The sequence below is a fragment of the Natrix helvetica genome (genome assembly GCF_964273705.1).
Source record: "Natrix helvetica genome assembly, chromosome: 6".
In the NCBI taxonomy this organism is placed as follows: domain Eukaryota; kingdom Metazoa; phylum Chordata; class Lepidosauria; order Squamata; family Natricidae; genus Natrix; species Natrix helvetica.
The window spans coordinates 84,227,928-84,250,361 of NC_138553.1; the positions used below are offsets into that span (position 1 = coordinate 84,227,928).

The 22,434-nt window shown below is 43.1% G+C and overlaps 1 protein-coding gene across 3 annotated transcripts in view; it reads right to left on the minus strand.

Moving 5' to 3' along the window:
• Positions 1-3,665: 3,665 nt before the first annotated feature.
• BEND7 (BEN domain containing 7) overlaps positions 3,666-22,434 on the minus strand; it is a 32,145-nt gene continuing 13,376 nt past the window's right edge. The window contains exons 3-9 of one of the 3 annotated variants that reach the window (XM_081956893.1): positions 21,362-21,664; positions 18,445-18,576; positions 16,567-16,814; positions 12,720-12,945; positions 9,208-9,327; positions 5,325-5,372; positions 3,666-4,211 (exon numbers count right to left, since the gene is read on the minus strand). In XM_081956893.1, coding sequence (XP_081813019.1) covers positions 4,168-4,211; positions 5,325-5,372; positions 9,208-9,327; positions 12,720-12,945; positions 16,567-16,814; positions 18,445-18,576; positions 21,362-21,664 — 1,121 coding nt within the window. In that variant the 3' untranslated portion in view covers positions 3,666-4,167. Of the gene's footprint in view, positions 4,212-5,324; positions 5,376-9,207; positions 9,328-12,719; positions 12,946-16,566; positions 16,815-18,444; positions 18,577-21,361; positions 21,665-22,434 lie in introns of all 3 variants that reach the window. The other 2 variants (XM_081956892.1, XM_081956891.1) reach the window with 2 other exon arrangements.

Below are 22,434 nucleotides of genomic sequence, written 5' to 3' on the forward strand. Positions count from 1 at the left end.
AACGGTAGTTACATGAGGAATTACCTGTTCTTCAAATTCTGTCATCCTGATTAATGCTCCTTTTTTCCCTTAAATCACTTCGTATTCTTCCAGTAATTTGTAAGTTCATAAATTGTGGCTACCAATTTGGCTATGTTAATCTCCCCTGTGGATCCTGCCAATATATATTCTAAATCCTTTATATTGGTATTCTCCAAATAAATCCCCTCGGTTGTCTCATTTGCTGTGATTACAGACCGAGCAGGGAGACGAGTTTTCCATAATTGATTTTCTGAGGTTAATTTATATGGAACAAAGCTGTTGTGTGCCCACCATTGTAATTGATCCTGAGTTACTGACTGCACGCAAAAAAAAAAAAAAAAAACACCCAGACACCTTGAGCAATAGAGGAGTGGGCTTGCTGGGTAACCACACCCACCCCACCTTCGAACGCAAAGTGGCCGTTGTGTTTTCCCTGTGAGTTTTAGTGCTGCCCTTCTGTCTCACCTTATTTCGTGCTATTGTTGTTTCTGTGGCAAATGCATAACGTCTCCCAGGCATCCACAAAAGTGGCAAGCCAAAAGAAAAACAAGGAAACGCTGGCAGAAAATAAGACAAAGGAAATAGATATTGGCTTAAGACTTAGCAGGTCTGGTTTCAAAACTCAGGATTGTCCCCGGATGGAAGCAAAGCACGAAGTGTTTTTGGTCTCTTGGCTGCAGGAGTCTCTAAACAGAGAAAGGAAAGTTAGGGAGGAAGCTACTGTGTACTTGTAGCTCAGACAGTTTTGCAAAATTGATCCAGGTGGGAATGCAAAACTTCAGAACTTGGAATTCTTATTGATGTTCCCAGATGAGACACTTCTTGTTCTCTGTCCCATTCTGGATGAAAATAACTCTTCTTGCTCTCTGTTGAAGCTTTCCCAAGGGGAGCCCAGTGCAAGGGCAATCTGACAAAATGGCTAATTTTAAGACAGGAGGCGATATAGCTGGCATTACCAGATGACATTACAAACCGGTTGGTCCAGTGATGGCCACGTTGCGATGCTCGGGGCACACTACCTGCCAAACCTGTTTATAATCCTCTCGATCCCCTCTCCATTAACTCGGCTGCTGGCTAGCTTCCAAGAAAGCCGGTCAAACGTTTTCCTCCTCTGCAGGCGATCTTCTCCCAAGTATTACTGATTTTGCTCTCAACTTGCAATGCAGGTAGCAATAACAATAGCCCTTAGACTTATATACCGCTTCACAGTGCTTTACAGCCCTCTCTAAGCGGTTTTACAGAGTCAGCATATGGCCCCCAACAATCTGGCTCCTCATTTTACTGACCTCGGAAGGATGGAAGGATGAGACGACGGTCAGGATCGAACTGCTGACAGTGGGCAGAGTTAGGCTACAATACTGCATTCTCACCACTGTGGCACCAGGGCTCTTACAACCTCGACTTACAACTATAATTGAGCCCACATTTTCTGTTGCTAAGTGAATTTTGCCCCATTTTATGACCTTTCTTGGCGCAGTTAAGTGAACCACTGCAGTTGTTAAATTAGTAACACAATTGTTAAATGAATCTGGCTTCCCCATTGACTTTGCTGGTCAGAAGGTTGCAAAGGAGATCACGTGACAGCAACCGTCATAAATATGAGTCGGTTGCCAAATGTCTGAATTTTGATGTGACTGTGGGGATGCTGCAACGGTTGTAAGTGTGAAGAATGGTCATAAGTCACTTTTTTCCCTGATGTCATAACTCTGAAGGATCACTAAATGAACTATTGTAAGGACTACCTATATATCTTGCCTTTTGTTACGTGTCACACAATCAAGGTGTGCCGTTATTTAAATAAACAAAACCACAATTGTTCCCCATCCTGTGATACATGGACGAGTCATTCCCATGTTATAAATTAATAACAAATTTCATCCCTTCCACAAACAAGCAAAGCACGGCTGCTAATTTAATCCTGCCTTTGGGGCTGCCAGTTTAGCCTTATTGCTAATTTCCTGGCTGATAAAACAATGCATTAATCACCCTTTTACATTAATAACAATATGATACTGACATGAAGGAATCAGACACAGGTATATTTGTTCAGAAACATGTAAAATAATTTAAAAAATAATCTGTGGGAAAAAAGTATAAGGACTCTGATTAAATTAGAGTAATTTATTATTATTATTATTTTGCTGAACTTGACAAAGATTCCCAGAGATTGATAACACGACACAATCTTAATGCACCATTTCACAACTAGTCCCTTGTTGGTTTTATTAAGAACATAGTAATTTAAAAAATAGCTAAATATGTACATATTAATAAAACATATATACATAAGATTGAGACTTTTACCTAAATATGGGATGATATTTTTCCTAATAAAACCTATAAAAAAAGACGTCCGGGAAAAAGTTTTAATAGTAGTCACAGTTAAAGCCAACACAAGTACAATTGTTTTTAAAGATTCGTAAGACTGCTGATTGTGGGTTAATGGTTACAATACATACGCTTTGTAGATTTATGGAAAAGACCAAGAAATTTCATTTGTGGAAGAAAATCCCCTCGGCCTCAGAAAGAGCATGTGGGATCCTTACAGACAGCTACAACAGTAGCTCAGGTTGGTCAAGGCATCAAGAAAAGACAGCCAGTGGTAAGTTGTTTGTAATGCATTAAGTTTAAAAATTTATTTAAAAACATTATTGAACTGCAGAAATGATTATTTTTAGCAAGCTGAAGAAGAGGATTCCTAAACACACCATTAGACTCTGCTAGAGGTGTTTATGACGGTATCAATGAATTTGTCATGTATGTGGCATTAACCCTTCATGTAAAATGGGTGTCTAACCTTGGCTGTTTTAAGACCTGTGGACTTCAACTCCCAGAATTCTCCAGCTAGCCTTGCAAGACTGGCTGGGGAATTCTGGGAATTGAAGTCCACAGGTCTTAAAGTGGCCAAGGTTGGACACTCTGATCTAAGGTATGAGGAGACCTTCTCATGTAGAACGTAGGAGATACTGGGAGTAACAAAAATGCAAATAAATTCAGATAGTGTTTATGAGATATCGGAGTGTATTGAAGATTAGTGGAGAGTTGCTAGCCATACTGCTGGCTTTTGTTTGAAAAGAGAAATATTAGCATAAACCCCCAAATATCTTTTCAGCTCTGAAGGGGTGGAAAAAGGAGAGGAAATGTGTAAGGAATCTTCTCAAAGTTGTATCCTCCAAAAGGTTCTCAGAATTCCTAATCCCCATAAAGTAGCAAAACAAAGGAGAATGGAATCTAAGCACACAGAGTTGATGGTTTTTAGTTCATCAACGAGGGAATAAAATACATTAATTGTTACTCCTGTACGCATCCAAGGAGTATTTGATCTGGATTAAATGTGACATCGCAAGTAATATTAATTAATATCTTATGGTCAGGGCCGGATTTAGATGAAAAGAGGCCCTAGGCTATTCCCCTTATGGGGCCCTTTCACCTCCCATTTTTAAGTTTGTAAATTACATGAGAGATAATAAAATACATCATTACTGTGATATATATCAATATATTAAATGAAACATGTTGTAATTGGTACTAACCTTTATAAAAAATGTGGCACGGATAATAAATAAAAATAAAAGGCCCCTCTTGATCTTGAGGCCCTAGGCTGAAGCCTAGTTAGCCTATAGGAAAATCCGGCCCTGCTTATGGTCAAATATAATGAGAGCAATTCTGCTTCTGAAAAAAATAATAATTTTAGTCAAGTAGAAATTTGCTTTGTGGGGATGGAAGGAAAGACTCAACTCAGAAACTCATTAAAGACTCCTTAAATGACTTAGAAGTTTTATTTTTGATCCCATGACTTTGGCACCAAAAACTCTACACGAAATGGAGGTGTTAGGAGCTCTTTGTAAGATTAAGAGGAGACTTTAATTTCTCTTTTTTCCTAGAATCGCAGGGAAAATGCCATCATAAAATCAAAATTCATCCTATCACATTAGTTACCAGACTAATTGCACTAGAGCCTCTCTACGAACAAATCTAGTTATCTTGATTAAATCCAAAAGGAAAAGTGATTTGTCACTTAATTATTATCCACGTTAGAAAAGCATGAAAAAAAAAATGGATCGGAGATCGTGAAACAGGAGAGCACGGATAGTGAAGTAATCTAGAAAGGTTGCTGGCATCGTCTCAAACCAAGGTTTGAATATGCTAATGAAACACTGGCGCAGAAGGTGGGGCTTCAAGGAGGGTACCTGAAAAAGAGTTAAAAGTTGAAAATTAGCATTTTTAGGAACTATAATTATGATGCATGTTGAGGGGTCCTTGATGCTCCCTGACTGAGCTTGCTGGGTTTTCTTGTGGATGTTTCATGACCCAACTAGGTAACATCATCAGTGCTAGAAAGGAGCGGGTTTCGTAGAAATGGAGGAGGAGGAAGAAGAAGAGGAAGTGGAGGACTGTGGGATCCTTGGTGCTCCCTGAGCTTGGTGGTTTTCTTGTGGACATTTCATGACCCAACTAGGTAACATCATCAATGCTAGAAGGGAATGGAGTTTGTGGAAAGGAGGAGGGGGAGAGGGGGGAGGAGGAGGAAGAACTGTGGGGTCCTTGGTGCTATCTGAGCTTGGTGGTTTTCTTGCGGACATTTCATGACCCAACTAGGTAACATCATCAATGCTAGAAGGGAGTGGGGTTTGCTCTCTGTTTATTTACAATATAACCCACTCATTTTTAGCAATGATGATGTCACCTACTTGGTTCATGAAATGTCCCCAAGAAAACCACCAAGCTCAGGGAGCACCAAAGACATTTCAACCTGAGCTACAAATATTCTCCTTTATTGATATGAGGCATATTCTTGACAAGCATCTAATCCAGAAACTTCAGCTAGGACCTGACTTGGCCGCTGAGCTGCTCTTAGGAAAACCCAGAGGATACAGTAATCTGATCCAGCTGGTTTCTTGGACCGTTGGTCATTAGGTCTGAAGCCCCCATCTCCCCCCCCATGGCTCAGCTGCAGGGGGTCTGAGAGAGAGGACCTCTTTCTCCATGAACCTCTCTGCTCCTGGAGAGGATCCCAAGGGATGGTTGAGAGGTCATCCGGGGGCAACCTTCTTTGTTTTTTCTGCTGCCAGCCCAAGACCCAGGAACGCCTTCCCTCTTTATTTCCTTTTTAAAAAATCCTCAGAATAACTTATTTTCTAACAGGCTTTGGGGCTTACTTGCTTTCCATTGTTTATTTTAAGTGTTCTTGATTTTAAATTTGTTTTTATTGCTAAGCTGCCAAGAAGATCCGGCAGTTAGTGGTACAGTATATCTCACATTAAACAAAGTTAAACAAGGAAACAAACCTCGGTGCCATTTACCTGCCTCTAGCAGAGAAATGTCCACTTTCTCATCACCATCAGCCGTTTCTGCTAAAGACAGGTATGGAAGAAAAGAAAATTATTCTACAACTATTTTACTTGGGAGTTTAAAAAAGAGTAAATGCAGAAAAGAAATGAATCATGGATGTTTATTTAAGAACAGCCTGTCTAGGTTTTTTTCTTCTTCTTTTTTTCCAGAGACCGCCCTGGTACCATCTTCACCAAGCTGGTCACTTCTAAAGTGTTTCTCAACCTCAGCAACGTTAAGATGAGTTGACTTCAACCCTCTAGCTCAAAGTTGAACTGTGGGGTCTTCGGTGCTCTCTGAGCTTGGTGGTTTGCTTGAGACATTTCATGGCCCAAGTATGTAACAGCGTCTGTTCTAGAGGAGGGTGGGGTTTGTAGAGAAGAGAAGGAGGAGGAGAAAGAAGAAAACTGTGGGGACTTTGGTGCTCTCTGAGCTTGATTGTTTTCTTCAAGACATTTTAATAACCCAACTAGGTAACATCATCAGTTCTGGAAGGGAGAAGGGTTTGCAGACAGGAGGAGGGAGGAGGAGAACTGTGGGGCCCTTGGTGCTCTCTGAGCTTGGTTTCTTGCAGATGTCTCATGATCCAACTAGGTAATCTCATCAGTATATTGTATATTGTTTAACATTTGAGACAGTGATGAGTTGCTAATTTTTTTACTACCGGTTCAGGCGGGCTCACGCATGTGCAGGCGACACTTCTGCGCATGTGCAGAAGCATCCAGGCAGGTGGGTGGAGCTTCCCGCTGCCGCTACAACCAGTTCGCCCGATCCTCCCCAACCCGGAAGCAACCCACCTCTGATTTGATATATAAGCGATACGTTTAGATTGCTTAGAATTTTGTTTTGTTGGTTATCGGTTGTGATTAATCCTTTTCTTGTAATTGTAAACAGTTGTTTACAATTTTAATACTTTAGTACTTTAGCACTTTCTTTAGCTTAGTTTAGTGTATTTTGTTTTTTAAACTTCTCACCCAGTGACGTTAAAAAGCCCAACCCATGCGTGTAAGAAGAAGGCAGAGCTTCAGTTGTACAGTTGCCGACTTGACCTCTTTTCTTGAGCACTGCTCCTCTGTGACTTCTGCTTAAGGGGATTCGGGTTGAAGAGCTGCTTCAACCAAAATTACATTTGTCCCTGACCGAAGGCTGATCAACTTTTAAAGTGGAAAGGATTTTACTGCGGCATAATGCACCCACACACTAATATGTGAAATCCTTTTCGGGTGTAAATCAATAACTGAACTGAGCAGGAAAAATGCCAAGCCACATAAAAAATAGTTTAATTACATTTTTTTTAAAAAAAACCCACCACTGCATTAAGGATACAAAGTGGAAAATATGACTTTAAATTCGTAAAGCGGCATTCCAAAAATCCACTTCAGTGCACTTTTGTTGATAACATTTTTTTCTCAGCCAAACCTTTCTTTGCTGCAATGAATTCTAGGAAAAAGGCCAAACTTTGAAAACAAAGGTACAAAGCAGAGCGTAACTACCGCTTGACAAAATGACGCAAAACACTGAAAAGTCAAAGTACTTTTTCAAAAGCAAAAGAGAGAGCAGCAGGGGTGTTACTAGGGGCATCAGAAGAGTCGCTCGGTCAATCAGAGCTGGAAAAGACCTTGGAGGTCTTCTAGGCCAACCTCCTGGTCAAGCAGGAGACTCTAGCCTATACCACTCCAGATAAACATGGCTGTTCTTAAAAACTTAAAAACTCCAGGTGATGAAGCCCCCACCACGTCTGAAGGGAAGCCATTCCTCTGATTCACTGCCCTCCCTGTTGGGAAGCTTCTCTTTCATTCCAGGTTGCTTCTCTCCTGGATGAGTTTCCACCTGTTGCTTCTTGTCCTGCCTCCTGCCCTGGCCTTTGTCATTTTAAAACGGAAGCAATGCTAAATCGCCTGACTGGTTTCATAGGGATTCGGCCTAGCTGAGATTATTTTCCATTGAAAACCTTAACGGCCAAGGCCCAGCTGCAAAATCCTCCTCTCTCTCTCTAAGGATTGATCCAAACGTGTCCCCGCCTGTCTTCTCATTCCTAAAATGCTTCTGGAGATGCCAGCGGAGGCAGAGCCGGCTGGCATCTCGGCTAAATCGCTCCTTCCTCTGCAACATTTCGCCTTAGTCCTCGACTTACGACCACAATTGAGCCCAAACTATCTGCTGCAAGATGTCTGTTAAGTGAGCCTTGCCTCATTTTAGGACCTTTCTTGCCACGGCTGTTAAGTGAATCACTGCAGTTTTGTTCAGTGTGTAACACAGTTGTTAAGTGAATCTGGCTTCCCCGTTGACTCAGAAGACCGCAAAAGGGGATCACGTGACCCCGGGACACTGCGACCGTCACAAATAGGAGTTAGTTGCCAAGCGTCTGAATTTTCATCGCCTGACCACAGGGAGGCTCTGCAACAGTCATAAGTGTGAAAAAAGGGGCTCTAAGTCATCTTGTTCCATGCCGTTGTAACTTTGAAACTAAAGGAATTGCTGTAATTTGAGGACTACCTGTCTACCCAGAAGGGCTGGAATTTGCAACACAACTTTTGTGATGTCGTTCCCATTCTTTGGGTAAAAGCAGCCTGTGAGAACCTGTGATTACACACATCTCTTCTACTGGACATTTTTAAGAAGAGACAAGTGGACAGCCACTTGTCTGAAATGGTATGGGTTTCCCTGCCTGAAGAGGGGGTTGGACTAGAAGGCCTCTGAGGGTCCCTCCCAGCTCTGTTATTCCCTCTTTTGATGGGCTTAAAAACCATTTTTATTCTCTTTCCTCCTGCTGCTGCTGCTTGAAATGTCAATGTGGCAGGGATTACTTAATCCCGTGTGTGTCCTATTCTTTTAAGAAAGGGGAAAAACGTTTTTTTGAAAATGCGAATGATGCTCTTTTGAGAAGTTGTGTATTTTGCTTTGAAACGTTACCTGGGGAACATTAATCCTGGAGATGGATTAACTTCAAAGGGCATCAAATGCATAAATTTTAAAAAAATATATCTTAAATGCTCCGTAGCCTCATTATTATCTGCTAGAATTTTGGAGTTAGAGGTGAGACAGAAACTAGCCGGCGTTTCCCCAACCCGTAGCTCTCCATTTTTTGCACTGCAACCCCCATAAGGCGCCACCAGTTCAGGATGATGGGATATTGAGACTTTTAAAATACAGGTAGTCCTCGACTTATGAACACAATGGAGCCCAACATTTCTGCTGCTAAGCAAAACATTTCTTTCGTGAGTTCTGCCCCATTTTACGACCTTCGTCACCACGTTCATTAAGTGAAACACTATGTTTCTTAAATTAGTAAGCCGGTTGTTAAGTGAATCCAGCTTCCGCTTTGACTTTGCTCGTCAGAAAGTCACAAAGGGGGATCACTGCGACCGTCATAAGTGTGAGTCAGTTGTCAAGTACCCGAATGCAAATCACATGACCACGGGGATGCTGCAAGGGTCGTAAGTGTGAAAAATGGTCACAAGTCACTTTTTTCAGTCCTGTTTGAACAGTTCCGAAATGAACTGTTGTATAGTCCTCGGCTTACAACAGTTTGTTTACTGACCGTTCAAAATTACCACAGCACTGAAAAAAGGGGACTGCAGACGAAGAGTCCGAGAGCTCTCTCAGCCCACCCTGCAAGATAGTTGAGATTTAGGCCCATGGAAAGCAACCCCAGGAAAGGAGAACTTCTGGATCCAGGTGATTTCCACCTTCACTCCAGGCTGAGAACACGGAGGAGGAAGGAGAGAGATGTCCCAGGCATAACCCCCCCCCCCCGCTTCCTCAAACTTCACGACAGGATCCTCGGGGTCTTCTTGCCTTTCTGCTCCACCTACTCCCCTCCCCTCCCCTCCCTCCGGGCTTCTCCTCACTCACCGGATCCTCTTTTCAACCGCCTTCTGGCCAGCTTGATCTGGTCCTGCAGAATCTGCACCCAGTCCCTGGGGCCAGGAAGTTTATCCACGTGGTTTACAGTGCAGTATTTCTCTGTGAACACTGCAAGGGGGGAAACAAAGGAACAAAGCAAGTGAGGAAGCAAAACCGAACAAGGCAGACAGTCCTCGACTTACGACCACAATTGAGCGGCTGCTGCTAAGCGAGACATTTGTTAAGTGAGTTTGGCCCCGTTTTGCCAACTTTTCTTGCCGGAGTTGTTAAGCCAATCGCGGCAGTTGTTAAGTTAGCAACGCGGTTGTTAAGTGAATCTGGCTGCCCCCTTGGTTTTGCTGGTCAAAAGGTCGCAAAAGGGGATCCCGAGACACTGTGGCCGTTATAAATGTGAGTCGGATGTTAAGCATCCAAATGTAAACCACATGACCATCGAGATACTGCAATGGCCATAAGTGTGAGAAACGATGACAACTCCCTTTTTTCAGCTCTGTTGTAACTTCAAGCAGTCACTAAATGAACTGTTGTAAGCCAATTAGTTATTGGTTTTATTGTTTTATATATATGAGGTTTTCATGTTCTTGTAAGCCGCCTTGAGTCACCATGTATACATTTCCTAAAATATAAAATATAAATATAAAGGGCTACTTGCAAAGCTTCCGAGCAAACACCCACAAAAAAATCTCTTCTAAGACGATGCCCCCCTGGGTCTGCTCTCCAGATGCCCCCCCGGCTCTGCTCTCCACCCACCGCTTCTCACATCCTGTTTCACAGACATGTAAATCAAGAAGAAGCCCTTGAGGAAGAGAAAGCCACCAGAGGAAGGAGACGTTTTGAACTTTCACTTGGAGGAGAAGAGAAATGTTGAAGAAGTGTGGGCTTCGACCCTCGGCTGCTCAGGGTTGATCTGTGGGGTCCTTGGTGCTCTCTGACCACTTGGGGTTTTTGCGATGGGGGCGAATTTCTATAGCTCAGGGTTAGAATGTGGGTGGGGGTTCGACCTCCGAGCTTGTGGGTTGGTTTCCAAACGTTTCATTACCAGGCTATGTAACGTCTTCAGTGGAGTTGGGAGGAGGTCAGTGTTGATGTTGTTCTGCTTATAAGGGCTCTGTGTGGTCAGTAGCTCTTGTGATGGGTCAGGTTTGGATGTGTCAGGTGAGGGTCTTGTGATGGGGAGATGACCTCAGGTGAGGGTCTTGTGGTGGGTCAGGTGTGGGTTGCAGCAAGTGAGACCCTCACTTGATGCGACCCACACCTGGCCCACCACAAGATCCTCACCTGATATGATCTCCCCATCACAAGACCCACTGACCACACCGAGTCTTTATAAGCTGACGTTCCCTCAATTCCCCTGAGATGGAACCTAGCCTGGTAACAAAACATTTGGAAACTAACCCAGAAGCTCGGAAAACGAACCCTCCACCCTTGGGGGCTTTCTTGCAGACGTTTCATGACCCAACTAGGTAACTTGATCAGTGCTAGAAGGAATGGGGTTCGCTGATGAGGTTATCTAGCTGGGTCATGAAACGTCTGCAACAAAGCCACCCAGTCAAGAACCCCGCAGTCCTTCTCCTCTCCTTCTCTTCCACTCTAGCACGGATGACGTTCCCTAGTTGGGTCATGAAACGTCTGCAAGAAAACCGCCAAGCTCAGAGACAACCAAGGATCCACTTGGAAAAGACATCAGAGAGAGAATGACGAATGATGTCCTCAACCAACAGACCAACGATTCCTTTCTTTGGCTTACGAGTACGTTTCAACGTTTTAGGAAGCCAGAGGCCAATATATTTCCTTAATTAAGGAGCATTTCAGAAACAGAGGAAAACATGAGCTCCAGCAAACTATCTAACATGGTTGTTTAAAAAGAACGGGACTGGGTAGGAACGAGCCTGCTTTTCATCTTTGAGGACCACAACTCAGGTTGTTTGGGCAGGAGTCACATCACATCATGTGGATTTAGCCAGGTTTGAGGGTCCCCCCCCCCATCCCATTTTTGGAAAGAGGAGGTGTAGAAAGATATGCAACCATATTTTTTCATAATTGTCTCTGGAGGGAACTTAAGGAGAAAATAAGTTTTAGACCAGACCTCTGAAGCTGAGATCTGACTTAAGGGTGTATTTGAGGCAAGGAGCAGAGACAAGGGGAAAAATGTGGAAAAAAATCAGTTTGGAAGCCAAGCCAGGTTTGACATCAAAAACTCCACTCAACGACAATGCTTTTAATGGCCTTATTAGCATCCTCTTTGTTGATAGTTTTACTCTGGTAGTAAAACAAGCATCCACAGGGAAATTGGAAATGAAATGAATTATATCTCCCAAAAGTCTTTGCACCCCCCCCTAACTGATTTATCGGGCAGAACCTGCTCCCTCTGGACTCGCGGGGAAGAGCAGTGCAAAGTCTGGGGCCAGATCTTCTGGAAAGCATCTCTTCATGGTGCCAAGTGGACAACAAGGCCTTCTGATTCTGAATGGGACCGAAGGCCGACGGAGCCAGCAGAAGAAATAAATGGGACTACAGTCTCCTGAAGAACAGCTTTGCAAAGTCAACTTGGGTGAATGGAGCCAGGCGGAGCGGAGTCCCACCACGGCATCGCTTCCTACTCCTGCTAGGAGAGACCCTGCTGAAGCCAAGAAGACTTCCTCACCGGCAGGTCAATAAAAGGAGCCTTCTGGTCAGAGTGGTGCCTACTGGTGCCACTTGAGGGAGATTGGCAGCTGGATGGCACTGAAAACTGCTTCAGAGGCATACTTGAGATGTGTCTGTGTGTGTGTGTGTGCGCGCTTGTAGCCTTTGACTTAGGACCACAGTTGAGCTCATTTACACACACACACACACAGTCTTTAACCACAATTGAGCTCAAAGTTGCTAAACAAGATGCTTAGCAAAGGAAACTTTTGGATGGATGGATGATTGATAGTGAGTTTTGCCATGCTTTATGACCTTCCTTGTTAAGTTAGTAACACGGTTATTAAGTGAATTGTCTTCCTCATTGACTCATCTTATTAGAAGGTTGCAAAAAATGACCAGGGACCCTGCAACTGTCATAAATACAAATCAGTTACCAAGCATCTGAATTTTGATAACGTAACCATGGGGATGCTGCAACGGCCGTAAGTCTGAAAAATAGTCCTAAATCACCATTTTTTCATGAGGTGGTAACTTTGAACGGTTGTAAATGATGGCAATAGACTCATATTTATGCCAGTCGCAGTGTCCTGTATCACTTGATCCCCTTTGGGGACCTTCCAACAAGCCAAGTCCAGGGGAAGCCAGATCCATTTAACAACTGTGCTACTAATTTAGCGATTGCAGCGATTCACTTAACGACTGTGGCAAGGAAGGTTGTAAAATGGAGCAAAACTCACATAACAACTGTCTCGCTTAGCCATAAAATTTGGGACTCAATTGTGCTGACAGGGCTACCAGGTGCGAAACCTCCTCCCCATGTTGAGAAGACTTTGGAAAAGGAGGGGTATAAAAAAGTAGGGAAAAATAAATACCTTTTATTGCACCCACAATATTTTGGTCTAATCCTTTCCGGTTGTCATTGAGGCCCCTTTTCCTTTTGCCATTCGGCAGAGAGTTGGCCAACGTCTTGTCGTCAAAAAACGCGCACACCAGTTTTCGAAAGAGGAGACTTCCTGAGCGAGTGTAATTTGCTAAGATAGAGTCCAGTTGTGATTTAGGCATAAAAACGTCAAAACCTTCAGCAAGCTGTACTTCTGGCTATCAGAAAAAAGGGGGAAAAATGGAATAATAAGGCAGGATTAACAGCATCCTCATTCTGAGGGCGAAGCAAATGCAGGAGTTGGGCCGTATTACCCACCGACACAAATATATTAAACTGGTGCCAGAAGACTTTTCATTCACTGGATTGACAAGGTTAACCCTCCATTTAAAACGTGAGTGGGAAATAATACATTCCCTATCAGGTCAACACATTATTATTGTTAATAAATATTAGGAATCAGGGAAAATCTTGTTAACTCTCAAGACACTTTTTTTTTGCTCTGTATTCAAAATGGACTGCAATTAATATATGTATCGATATGTGTGTGTTTGTGTGTGGATGTACATGTGTGGATGGATGGATAGATAACCATATGTATGTGCATACATGTATGTGTATAGCATCCATTTATTTTCTTTTGAGAGCAAGCATCATCATTTTATTTTTTAATCTGTCTTCACAGTGTGTTTTCACAGAAAAAAGCGACAATAAAGATTAACTTATAACTTATATCTTGTATCTTATATCCTATGCAATAATTTATGTTTTATATCATATATCTTATCTCATCCTTCAAGCAGATGATTATGTGTATGCGTCTCATGTTTACGGATAATCCTCATCTTGCATCCATTCATTTAGTGACCATTTGAAACTACACCCGCACTGAAAAAAGTGACCTATGTCCGTTTTTCCCACTTACGACTGTTGCAGCATCCCGGTGATCACGTGATCAAAATTCGTACGCGTGGCAACTGACTCATAGTTATGACAGTCGCAGCGTCCCAGCATCACGTGATCCCCTTTTGCGACCTTCTGACAAGCAACATCAATGCGGAAGCCATATTCACTTCACAACCAAGTGGCTAACTTTGACAATTGCAGTGATTTTCTTAACAACTGTGGCAAGAAAGGTTGTAAAAGGAGGCAAAACCTAACAACTGTCTCGCTTAGCAACGGAAATATTGGGCTCAATTGGGGTCATAAGTCAAGGATTTCCTGTACCAGGACTAGTTGACCTTAAGTTACTACAAACCCTACTTAAATGCTAGGATTTGTGACAGCTGGAAGTAGTATGCATTTTGCAGGGGACAAAACAGTTAACTAGTAAATAACCATTCAGTGAGTTTGGAAGTCACAACTTTCCAGAAAAAGTACCACTTGCCCTTGAGACACAACCACACACACTTAACTGGAGAGACACTTGCACAAAGCCCTGGATTGTAAACTGTCCCTTTCTCTGTCTATTAATAATCAGCCAATTAACTATCCAAGGCAAAGGGCAATTGTAAATTTTACAGATTTGATCTGAGATTAAGTTAGTCACTTCAGCTTCCACTCTGGCAGACCAAAACCAGGTTAAAAACAGCGTAATTAATGAATTCCAAGGCAGTGTCAGAATTCAGAATAAAATTAGATAATCTTCTGTAGCAAGCACCCATTATCTTCTATAACTGCTGTTTCTAAGGAGCAGATTATCCCATCGTCACAACAATAATCCTGAAAAAAGCTGGACCATCAATCTGTCAAAAATCTTATTTTAGAAAAAGATTGAAATAAGTTTCTTCATCAAGGTTCTGCACAGGGAAGATCAGGCTTCAATTAGAGATCCAATGAAAGTGATCTGCAATTTTCTTTGTGTATGTTTCCTAAATGAATCCGTTTGTATTCCGGTCACATAAAATAAAATGCTGATTTATTCCAGATTCCTTTAGTGGGGAGTTATCCTTCAATTGCAAGCAATCAGTACCCGATTGAGCTTCCCACGCCCATTCTCCAAGTATGGTTTTACAGTTAAACAGAGTTTGATGACAGAAAATAATCAAGGCAATTGTGTATATAATTAACACTAATATTTGTTCAACTTTGTTGGGCTAAAATGAGTAAACCGCCAATTAGAATTAATCCTGAGCATTTATAAAATGTTGTAATTGATTAACAGTTACTCTCTTTGCCAGTTCGACATATTATTAGCCTTTTATTGAAATAAACAGAAAATATATTTAGAAGGAGAATTGTCCATCAGTTCCTGGACTCAAAGTACCATAAGGCTGAATTCTCGAGATTAAACCCAAACAAACATCATAGCACTTGTGAAATCTTCATTGAGAATATTGTCCATTTATGCCCCAAAACTATATTCTTAACACCGTGTTTTAATAAGTACCCGATGAAAACTTATTTTAAAAAATCCAAAAATTGGAAAATCCAACAAGAGCAAAGTCTAGAAAACCAAGATTTTCAATCAGACTTCAATTTTGCATGCATGTGCTTTAAAAGATGGAGCCTGTGTGTTCAAAATTCTGATTAAAAACGAAATTAAAATAAAATTCAGACTTAAGTCGTAAAACTAAAGAATAAGTTCCCGGTCCCCTCCTCCTTCCAGACATTTTAATTTTAATTACAGCACCAGCAACACACACAAAAATGCATCAAGTCCTTTACTATGGACTGCGATACGGATCTTAGGGGTATGAGATACTAATCTGATTACCAGGCATAGCTGGCCTCCGTGTAAGTGAATTATCAGACTGCTCCTTCTTTTGCATTATTAGTTTACACTTTTCCATAGAAAGGCACCGTATCCTCTACACAATTTCCTTCCTTTACGATCACTGATACCGAATTTAATTAGGTTCTGTGTTCTGGGTGCATTTAGGAAATTGGAAACTGTCTTCTCGAAAAGGGGGGGGGGGAGGAAAGTCCATTGTAGAAATGAATGCTCGGCTTCTCCCTCCCCCGTGAACTTTGCCAACTTTGTCTCCAACAAAGATCCAAAGCGGTTTTTTTCGCCTTCCCAGACAATTGTTCAACAAATGTCCAATTCGAAAAGGGGGGGGGGATATATCAAATACCCTTTTCCAGCTCTTATAGTGCCCTTGCAAAGCTATGGCTAGTCCTCCACTTACAAAGTCACCCAGCTGAGTCTCATGCCTAAGGCGGAACTAGAACTCCCTTTCTCCTGGTGATTGGCCCAAAGTCACCCAGTGCACACCAATCTCTTCCGAGGGAAAAAAATGATGTATGTGGGACATATACAGCATATATTCGATCAGGTTTGATGTTCCGTCTGATGGATGAATGAAATGTCCCTTGGGAAAGCAACGTTATTCTAAGAATTGCTAGGAAAATGGAGGACACTGGCCCAGAATTATCGTGAACATTATTGTTATTATTTAATAAAAGATGGAAGGTTTTCAATATAGGTAGTCCTTCGCTTACAACCACGATTGAGCCGAAACTTCCTAAGTGAAACATTCATCGTGAGTTTACCCCATTTCACCACCTTTCTTGCCACCGTTGCTAAGTGAATCACTGCAGCTATTAAATTAATAATGCGGACGTTAAGTGAAATATGGCTTCCCCCTTGACATTTGCTCATCAGAAGGTCGCAAAAGGGGATCGCTGACCTGGGACCCTGCAACCGTCATAAATATGAATCAATTGCCAAACCTCTGAATTTTGATCACGCGGGCACGGGGATGCTGCAACGGTCGTAAGTGTGAGAAACGGTCACAAGTCACTATTTTCAGTGCCGTTGTAACTTTGGACAGTCGCTAAACAGACCGTTATTAAGTGGAGGATTGCCTGCAATCCATCGCATCTCGTCCACTTACATCCGAAGACGAAGATTCGAGCACGATGCCGAATCCTGAAACCGGAGGCTCCGCCCCTTCCACGCTCAACCTGCCCGAATTCGCAGGTAACTTTCTGTCGTCCTCCACAGCGCCCGGTTTCTGCTTCACAGTCAGGGGCTCAACAGTCTTTGGGGCCGCTTTTTTCTTTTTATTCCTCTTCCTTGAGACTGTGGGTTTCTGCAAGGTAGCCGGAGGAACTGGCGGCTGTGGTCGGTTCTGGGCAGCTGCTGAAAGAAAAAAAAAGAGGTGAGAAGTTTGAGAAAATTGGATTATCAGAGGACAAATTTTGCTTCCCATCTCTGCATCATCACCTCTACCCAACGGCTTCCACAGAGTCCCGGAAGGAAACAAGGATGGGGATGCAGGGAGCGATCTCTGCAAGCATCTCCATGAGCAAAGATGTCGAAAGAACATCTCAAGCGATGTTTTTCAGCTTTGCCCCTTTTAAGATCAGTGGACTTCAATTCCCAGAATTCCCTAGTCGGGGGGGGATTCTGGGAGTTGAAGTCCACAGGTCTTAAAGTTGTCAAAGTTTAAGACACCTCTGCTCTAAGTCAAATTGTGCTGAGCTGCTTTGTGACTTAATGCTTGGGATGAACCTGGTCCATAAGGATGTCCAACCGTGGACATCAACCTGTGGACTTCAACTCCCAGAATTCCCCTTGCTGGGGAATTCTGGGAATTCAACTCAACACATCTTCCAAGTTGCCAAGTCATCTAAAGAAAGCAACATGTCTTCTGTGGAACGGAAGGCAAGCAAAACTGATGAATTTGTGGTCGTAAATGGAGGACTGCCAGGGACACTTGGTCGATAAAAAGCAAAAAAACCCACAAACCACCCCTACTTTTCTTTAATAAACATTTTCTTTGAGACCCCAAAGGTGCTTCCCCCTCACCTGCGAAAAGGCTGCTGGACTTTGTTTTTCCATGAAGAGGTTTTGCTTCTCATCCCAGAAGCTTCCTCAGTTTCTTCAGTTCGGTTCAGATCAACTCAGAACTGAAGAAGTTTCTTGGATGAGAAGCAAAACCTCTTCAGGGGAACACCCCCCCCCCCAAAGAAATCCAGCTGACTTTGGGACAAAGGTGACCTGGATGACGGAGAACCTCCATAGACAATTATTAAAGAAAGCCATGAAGTTGTGTGTTTATGGAGATTCCCCGTCATCCAGGTCACAGTTGTCCCAGAGGTTCTTTTCCAAGAGGCAACTAGATTGTCTTGTTTTTCACTTTCACTTCTCATCCAAGAAGCTTCTTCAGCTCTGACTGGATGATTCTTGGATGAGAAGCGAAACGTCTTCAGGGGAAACCAAGGAAGACTTTTGGAAAGCCACCTCTGGGACAACCATGGCTTGGATGTTTGGGAATCTCCGTAGACGCCTTCCCAAAAGGCGGCTGGACTCCCTTGGTTTTTCCTTGAAGGCGCTTCACTTCTCATCCCAAAAGCTTCCTCCGTTCAGTTCAGATCAACTCAGAGCTGAAGAAGCAGAACCTCTTCAAAGAAAATCCAAGGAAGTTCAGTTGCCTCTTGGGGAAAAATAGGGACTTTTGGGACAATCTCCATAGACGTTTTCTTTGAGGCCAACCCCGTAAAATGAGAGCAAGAGAGGGAGGGAGAGAAAGAGAGCGAGCGAGGGAGAGGGAGGAAGAGAGAGAGGGATAGAGGGAGAGAAAGAGAGAGAGAAGAGAGGGAGAGAGAAAAAGAAGGGAGAAAGAGAGAGAGAGAGAGAGAAGGGAGAAAGAGAGAGAGAGAGAGGGAAGGAGAGAAAGAAAGAGAGAGAGGGTCTGTATGTTTGTATGTATGTTGTTTGTATGTACAAACACCGTTTGTATGTTGGTTTGAACCACCGCCTGTCCTACCGGCTTGGATCTGCATGATCTTCCTCATGGTCTTCAGCTCCTGAAGGATGGCCTGCAGAGCAGGTTGACAATTGCAAGTGCAACAGTTCGATCCAGAAGAGGAGGGGGCGGCATTGGCCACCGGGGTTTCTCCTGAAAAATGAAAGAAATTCACGCCATTAGCCCTCCTTGCCCCACGCAACGTCTCCAGGGGCTTCTACTTGCAGCCGGGAAGCAGCCAAAACCCAAAATTCAATCTTTCCAGCTTTGTGACTTTGTGACAGGCCTGGATTTATTGCCTTCCTCTTCGGATTGTGTAAATGTGCAGAGGAGGCCACAAAAACGGCAACTCTCGTCAAAACATGCAGCGGGCTGCCTTTGCGTTGTGGAGCGTAGTTCGTAGAGAGCACAACGGAAGTCGCAGCCACACCTCCTTTACACGAGCAGCCCTTGCTGGTCCGGCTTTTGAGAATACGACATAAGGCAGGTGGTTCTCGAGTTACAACGGTTTCTTTAGCGACCACTCGGTTACAACGGCACTGAGAAAAGGGAATTAGGGCTGCTTTTCACACTTATGACTGTCGTGATCCAAATTAGACGCTTGGCAACTGATTCGTATTTATGACGGTTGCAGCATCCCAGGGTTACGCAATCCCCTTTTGCGACCATCGGACAAACAAAATCAAGGGGGAAGCCCAATTCGCTTAACAACGGTCGTACTAACTTATCCACTGCAGTGATCCATTTAACAAACATGGCGAGAGAATTTGTAACATGGGACAAAATTCACTTAACAAATTTCTCACTTAGCAACAGACATTCCTGGCTCCATCGTGGTCGTACATGGAGGACTACTGTATAATTCCAAGTGCTCTTGCCATTGCTATGAGGTCCTCACTTAACAACTGCACGGTTCCTGCTTATCCACAGTTGCTAAGCGGTGCAGTTACATGACATTTTACTTAAGAACCGCTCAATTTAGCAATAGAAATCCAAGGTCCCCCTTAGGATTGTCACCCAAAATTATCCGTATTGATCCTTCCTGCTCCTTAATATTCTGATGAGGACGGTGGCCACGTTTGCACGAAGCCAAATATGCTGGAATTAATTTTTTTCTGCGACAAATATAATGCATTCCTAATGAGGGTGTGAAGCGCCAAAGACCCCCAAAGAGGAAAAATAAATAAGTGAAACGTTCGTTTTCCCAGTGGGGCACGGAGGGATTACATTTTCATTCCCATTAGCTTCGGCAGAAATTACTCATGTAAATCTCCTTTATATACAATAAATAGGAGAAAAAATAAGGAAAGAAAACGGCTAATATTTTAAGTCAAAAGCAGGGCTCTCTTCACATCATACATATTTATGAACTTTTTTTGGTTTAATCTTTCTTCGGAAGATTAGAGCAGACTGCATTACATCAACTTCACGTCATTGTGTTATCTAGTTTATATCATTTATGGCAATTGAAATAATGCAGGCAGTCCTTGACTTACAAAGGTTTGTTTAGTGACCAAAGTTACAATGGGGCTGAAAAAAGGATTATCTTTTACATTTACAACCGTTGCACTATCCCCATGGCCACCTGATCAAAATTCAGACGCTTGGCAACTGACTCATATTTATGACGGTTGTAGCATCACGTGATCCCCTTTTGCGACCTTCTGACCAGCAAAGTCAATGGGGAAACCAGATTCACTTAACAACCGTGTGACTAATGTCACAACTTCAATGATTCACTTAATGACCGTGTTACAAACTTCATGGCAGTCATTCATTAAACGATTCTGCCCGTAAAAGTCGTAAAATGGCGCAAAACTCAACAACTTTCTCGTATAGCGACATAAACATTGGTCCCAATTGGGGTTGTATGTTGAGGTTTACCTGTATATTAAGTTTTTAAAAATGCAATTAGATGTTTAACTCAAGAAGCAAGGGCAGTAAGGCCTCTCTCTCGTCATAAAGAGAAACCGATATAAACTGAACTCCATCCTGGCCCTTCAAGTGGCATCTGCTAAAAGGGAGACTGTGACATTCAAAGTGGCAAACTTTTTAATGTTCAGAGAAGGGACCACTTGCATCATCAGAGCCATAGTCTCCAGCTTTTCAATGCACCATGTTGAGGTTCATAAAACCCTCTGGAGCATCCCATAATATTCCCTCCATCTTTGATTCTCATAGCTTGTTTCAGTCAAGTCAGCTATCATCATCATTTTCTATTAATGATCCCATAATCCCTTGTGGGGTGGAGTTTGGGCAACTGAATGAAGCTAGCAGAGTGTTTACTGGCCAGATGCTCTTCCTGTCGCCAGTGAGGAGTTCTGTTCGGCAGATATATTCTCATTGTGCCCAGAGAGAGAAATATCTGCCTCTACCGAGGATCGAACTCACAGCCTCCTGATTCTGAGGCCAGAGCTCCCCCTCTAGTCCACCAGACCCCTCCCAATCAACAAGTCAGCTATGTGGGTACCATAATTTTAATTTTTATAGACGTTCATTTTTAATAATTGAGATTCATTTTTCACACTTTTGATCGTTGCAGCAACCTACGGTCACACGATCAAGATTTCTGGGCAACTGAGTCATACTTATGACCGTTGCAGTATCCTTTTGCGACCTCCTGACGAGCAAAGTCAACAAGGAAGCCAGATTCACTAACTTATCAACCACAGTGATTCACTTCACAACCGTGGCGAGCAAGGTCGTAAAACGGGGGCCCTTGACAAATGCTTCTCTTAACCACGGAAATGGAAATGTTGGGCTCGATTTTTGATCGTAATTCGAGGACTACCTGTCAGGTAAGGGGAAGGTAAAAAAAGCTCGGGAGTTTTCCATATTACCAAGGGTTTCGTCTTCCTTTGTGACCCAGGAACTTGGCGTAGTGAAAAACCCCATTAATCGTGGTTTATGGTTAGGAAACCTAAGATCTACATCGTACCGTTTGCGCCCAGGCTCCTGGCCTGGTTCTGGAAGGAGGTTTTGGAGCGGGTGCCGTACTGCCCTGAATAGGGTCCAGCCTGGGGAGACAATTCGTTCCAGGCCCCGCTCGCCAATGGCTGGAGGTGTCCGGAGGTGTCCGCGGGAGGATTCAGACGGGGAGTCCATCCCAGGTCCAATTCCTGGACTTCTTCCTTCAACTTTTCTCCTTCTTTCCCCACTCGCTGGTAGATCCGCCCCGTGTTGTCGTTCAGCAATCTTCTCATCCCCGTGATCTGTTTTTTAATCTCCTGACTTTCGTCGCCTAGAATCAAACAAAACACACGGCTGTAAGTTGGGGAATACGATAACATTGGCTCTTCAGGCAGGCCTCGACTTACAACAGTTCGCTTAGTGTCTGCGCGAAGTTACAATGGGGCTGTTTTTCACACTTAACGACCGTCGCAGCATCCCCAAGGTCCCGGGGTCAAAATTCAGATGCTTGGGAACTGTCTCGTATTTGTGACGGTCATGTGATCCCCATTTGCGACATTCTGACACGCAAAGTCAATGGGTAAGCCAGGTTCACTTAACAACTGGGTTATTAACTTTAAAAACTCCAGTGATTCACTTAACGACCTTAACTGTGGCCAGAAAGGTCGTAAAATGGGGCAAAACTGAACAAATGTCTCACTTAGCAACATACATTTGGGGCTCAGTTGTGGTTGTAAGTTGAGAACTTTCTGTGTTTAATACATCTCAAATGACTTTTTTTTTTACTCTATCCCGTAGAAAAAGGGTTTTATATACCTATGAAGGTAGTTGTCGACGTACGACCACAGAGGAACCTGGAATTTCAATGGTAAGTCATTGGGGTCATAAGTCGAGGCGTTAGGAGGCCAGACTTGATTTCACAACTGTTTTTACAATGGTTGTAAAGTGGGTCACTGGTCGTAAAGCGAATCAATTTCATAAATACCTGCCTGTTGCCAAGCATTCAGATTTTGATCACCTGACTGGGGATGTGACAAAGGTCATAAGTGTGAGAAATGGACACAAGTCACTTTTTTCAGTGCCGTCCTAACTTCAAACAGT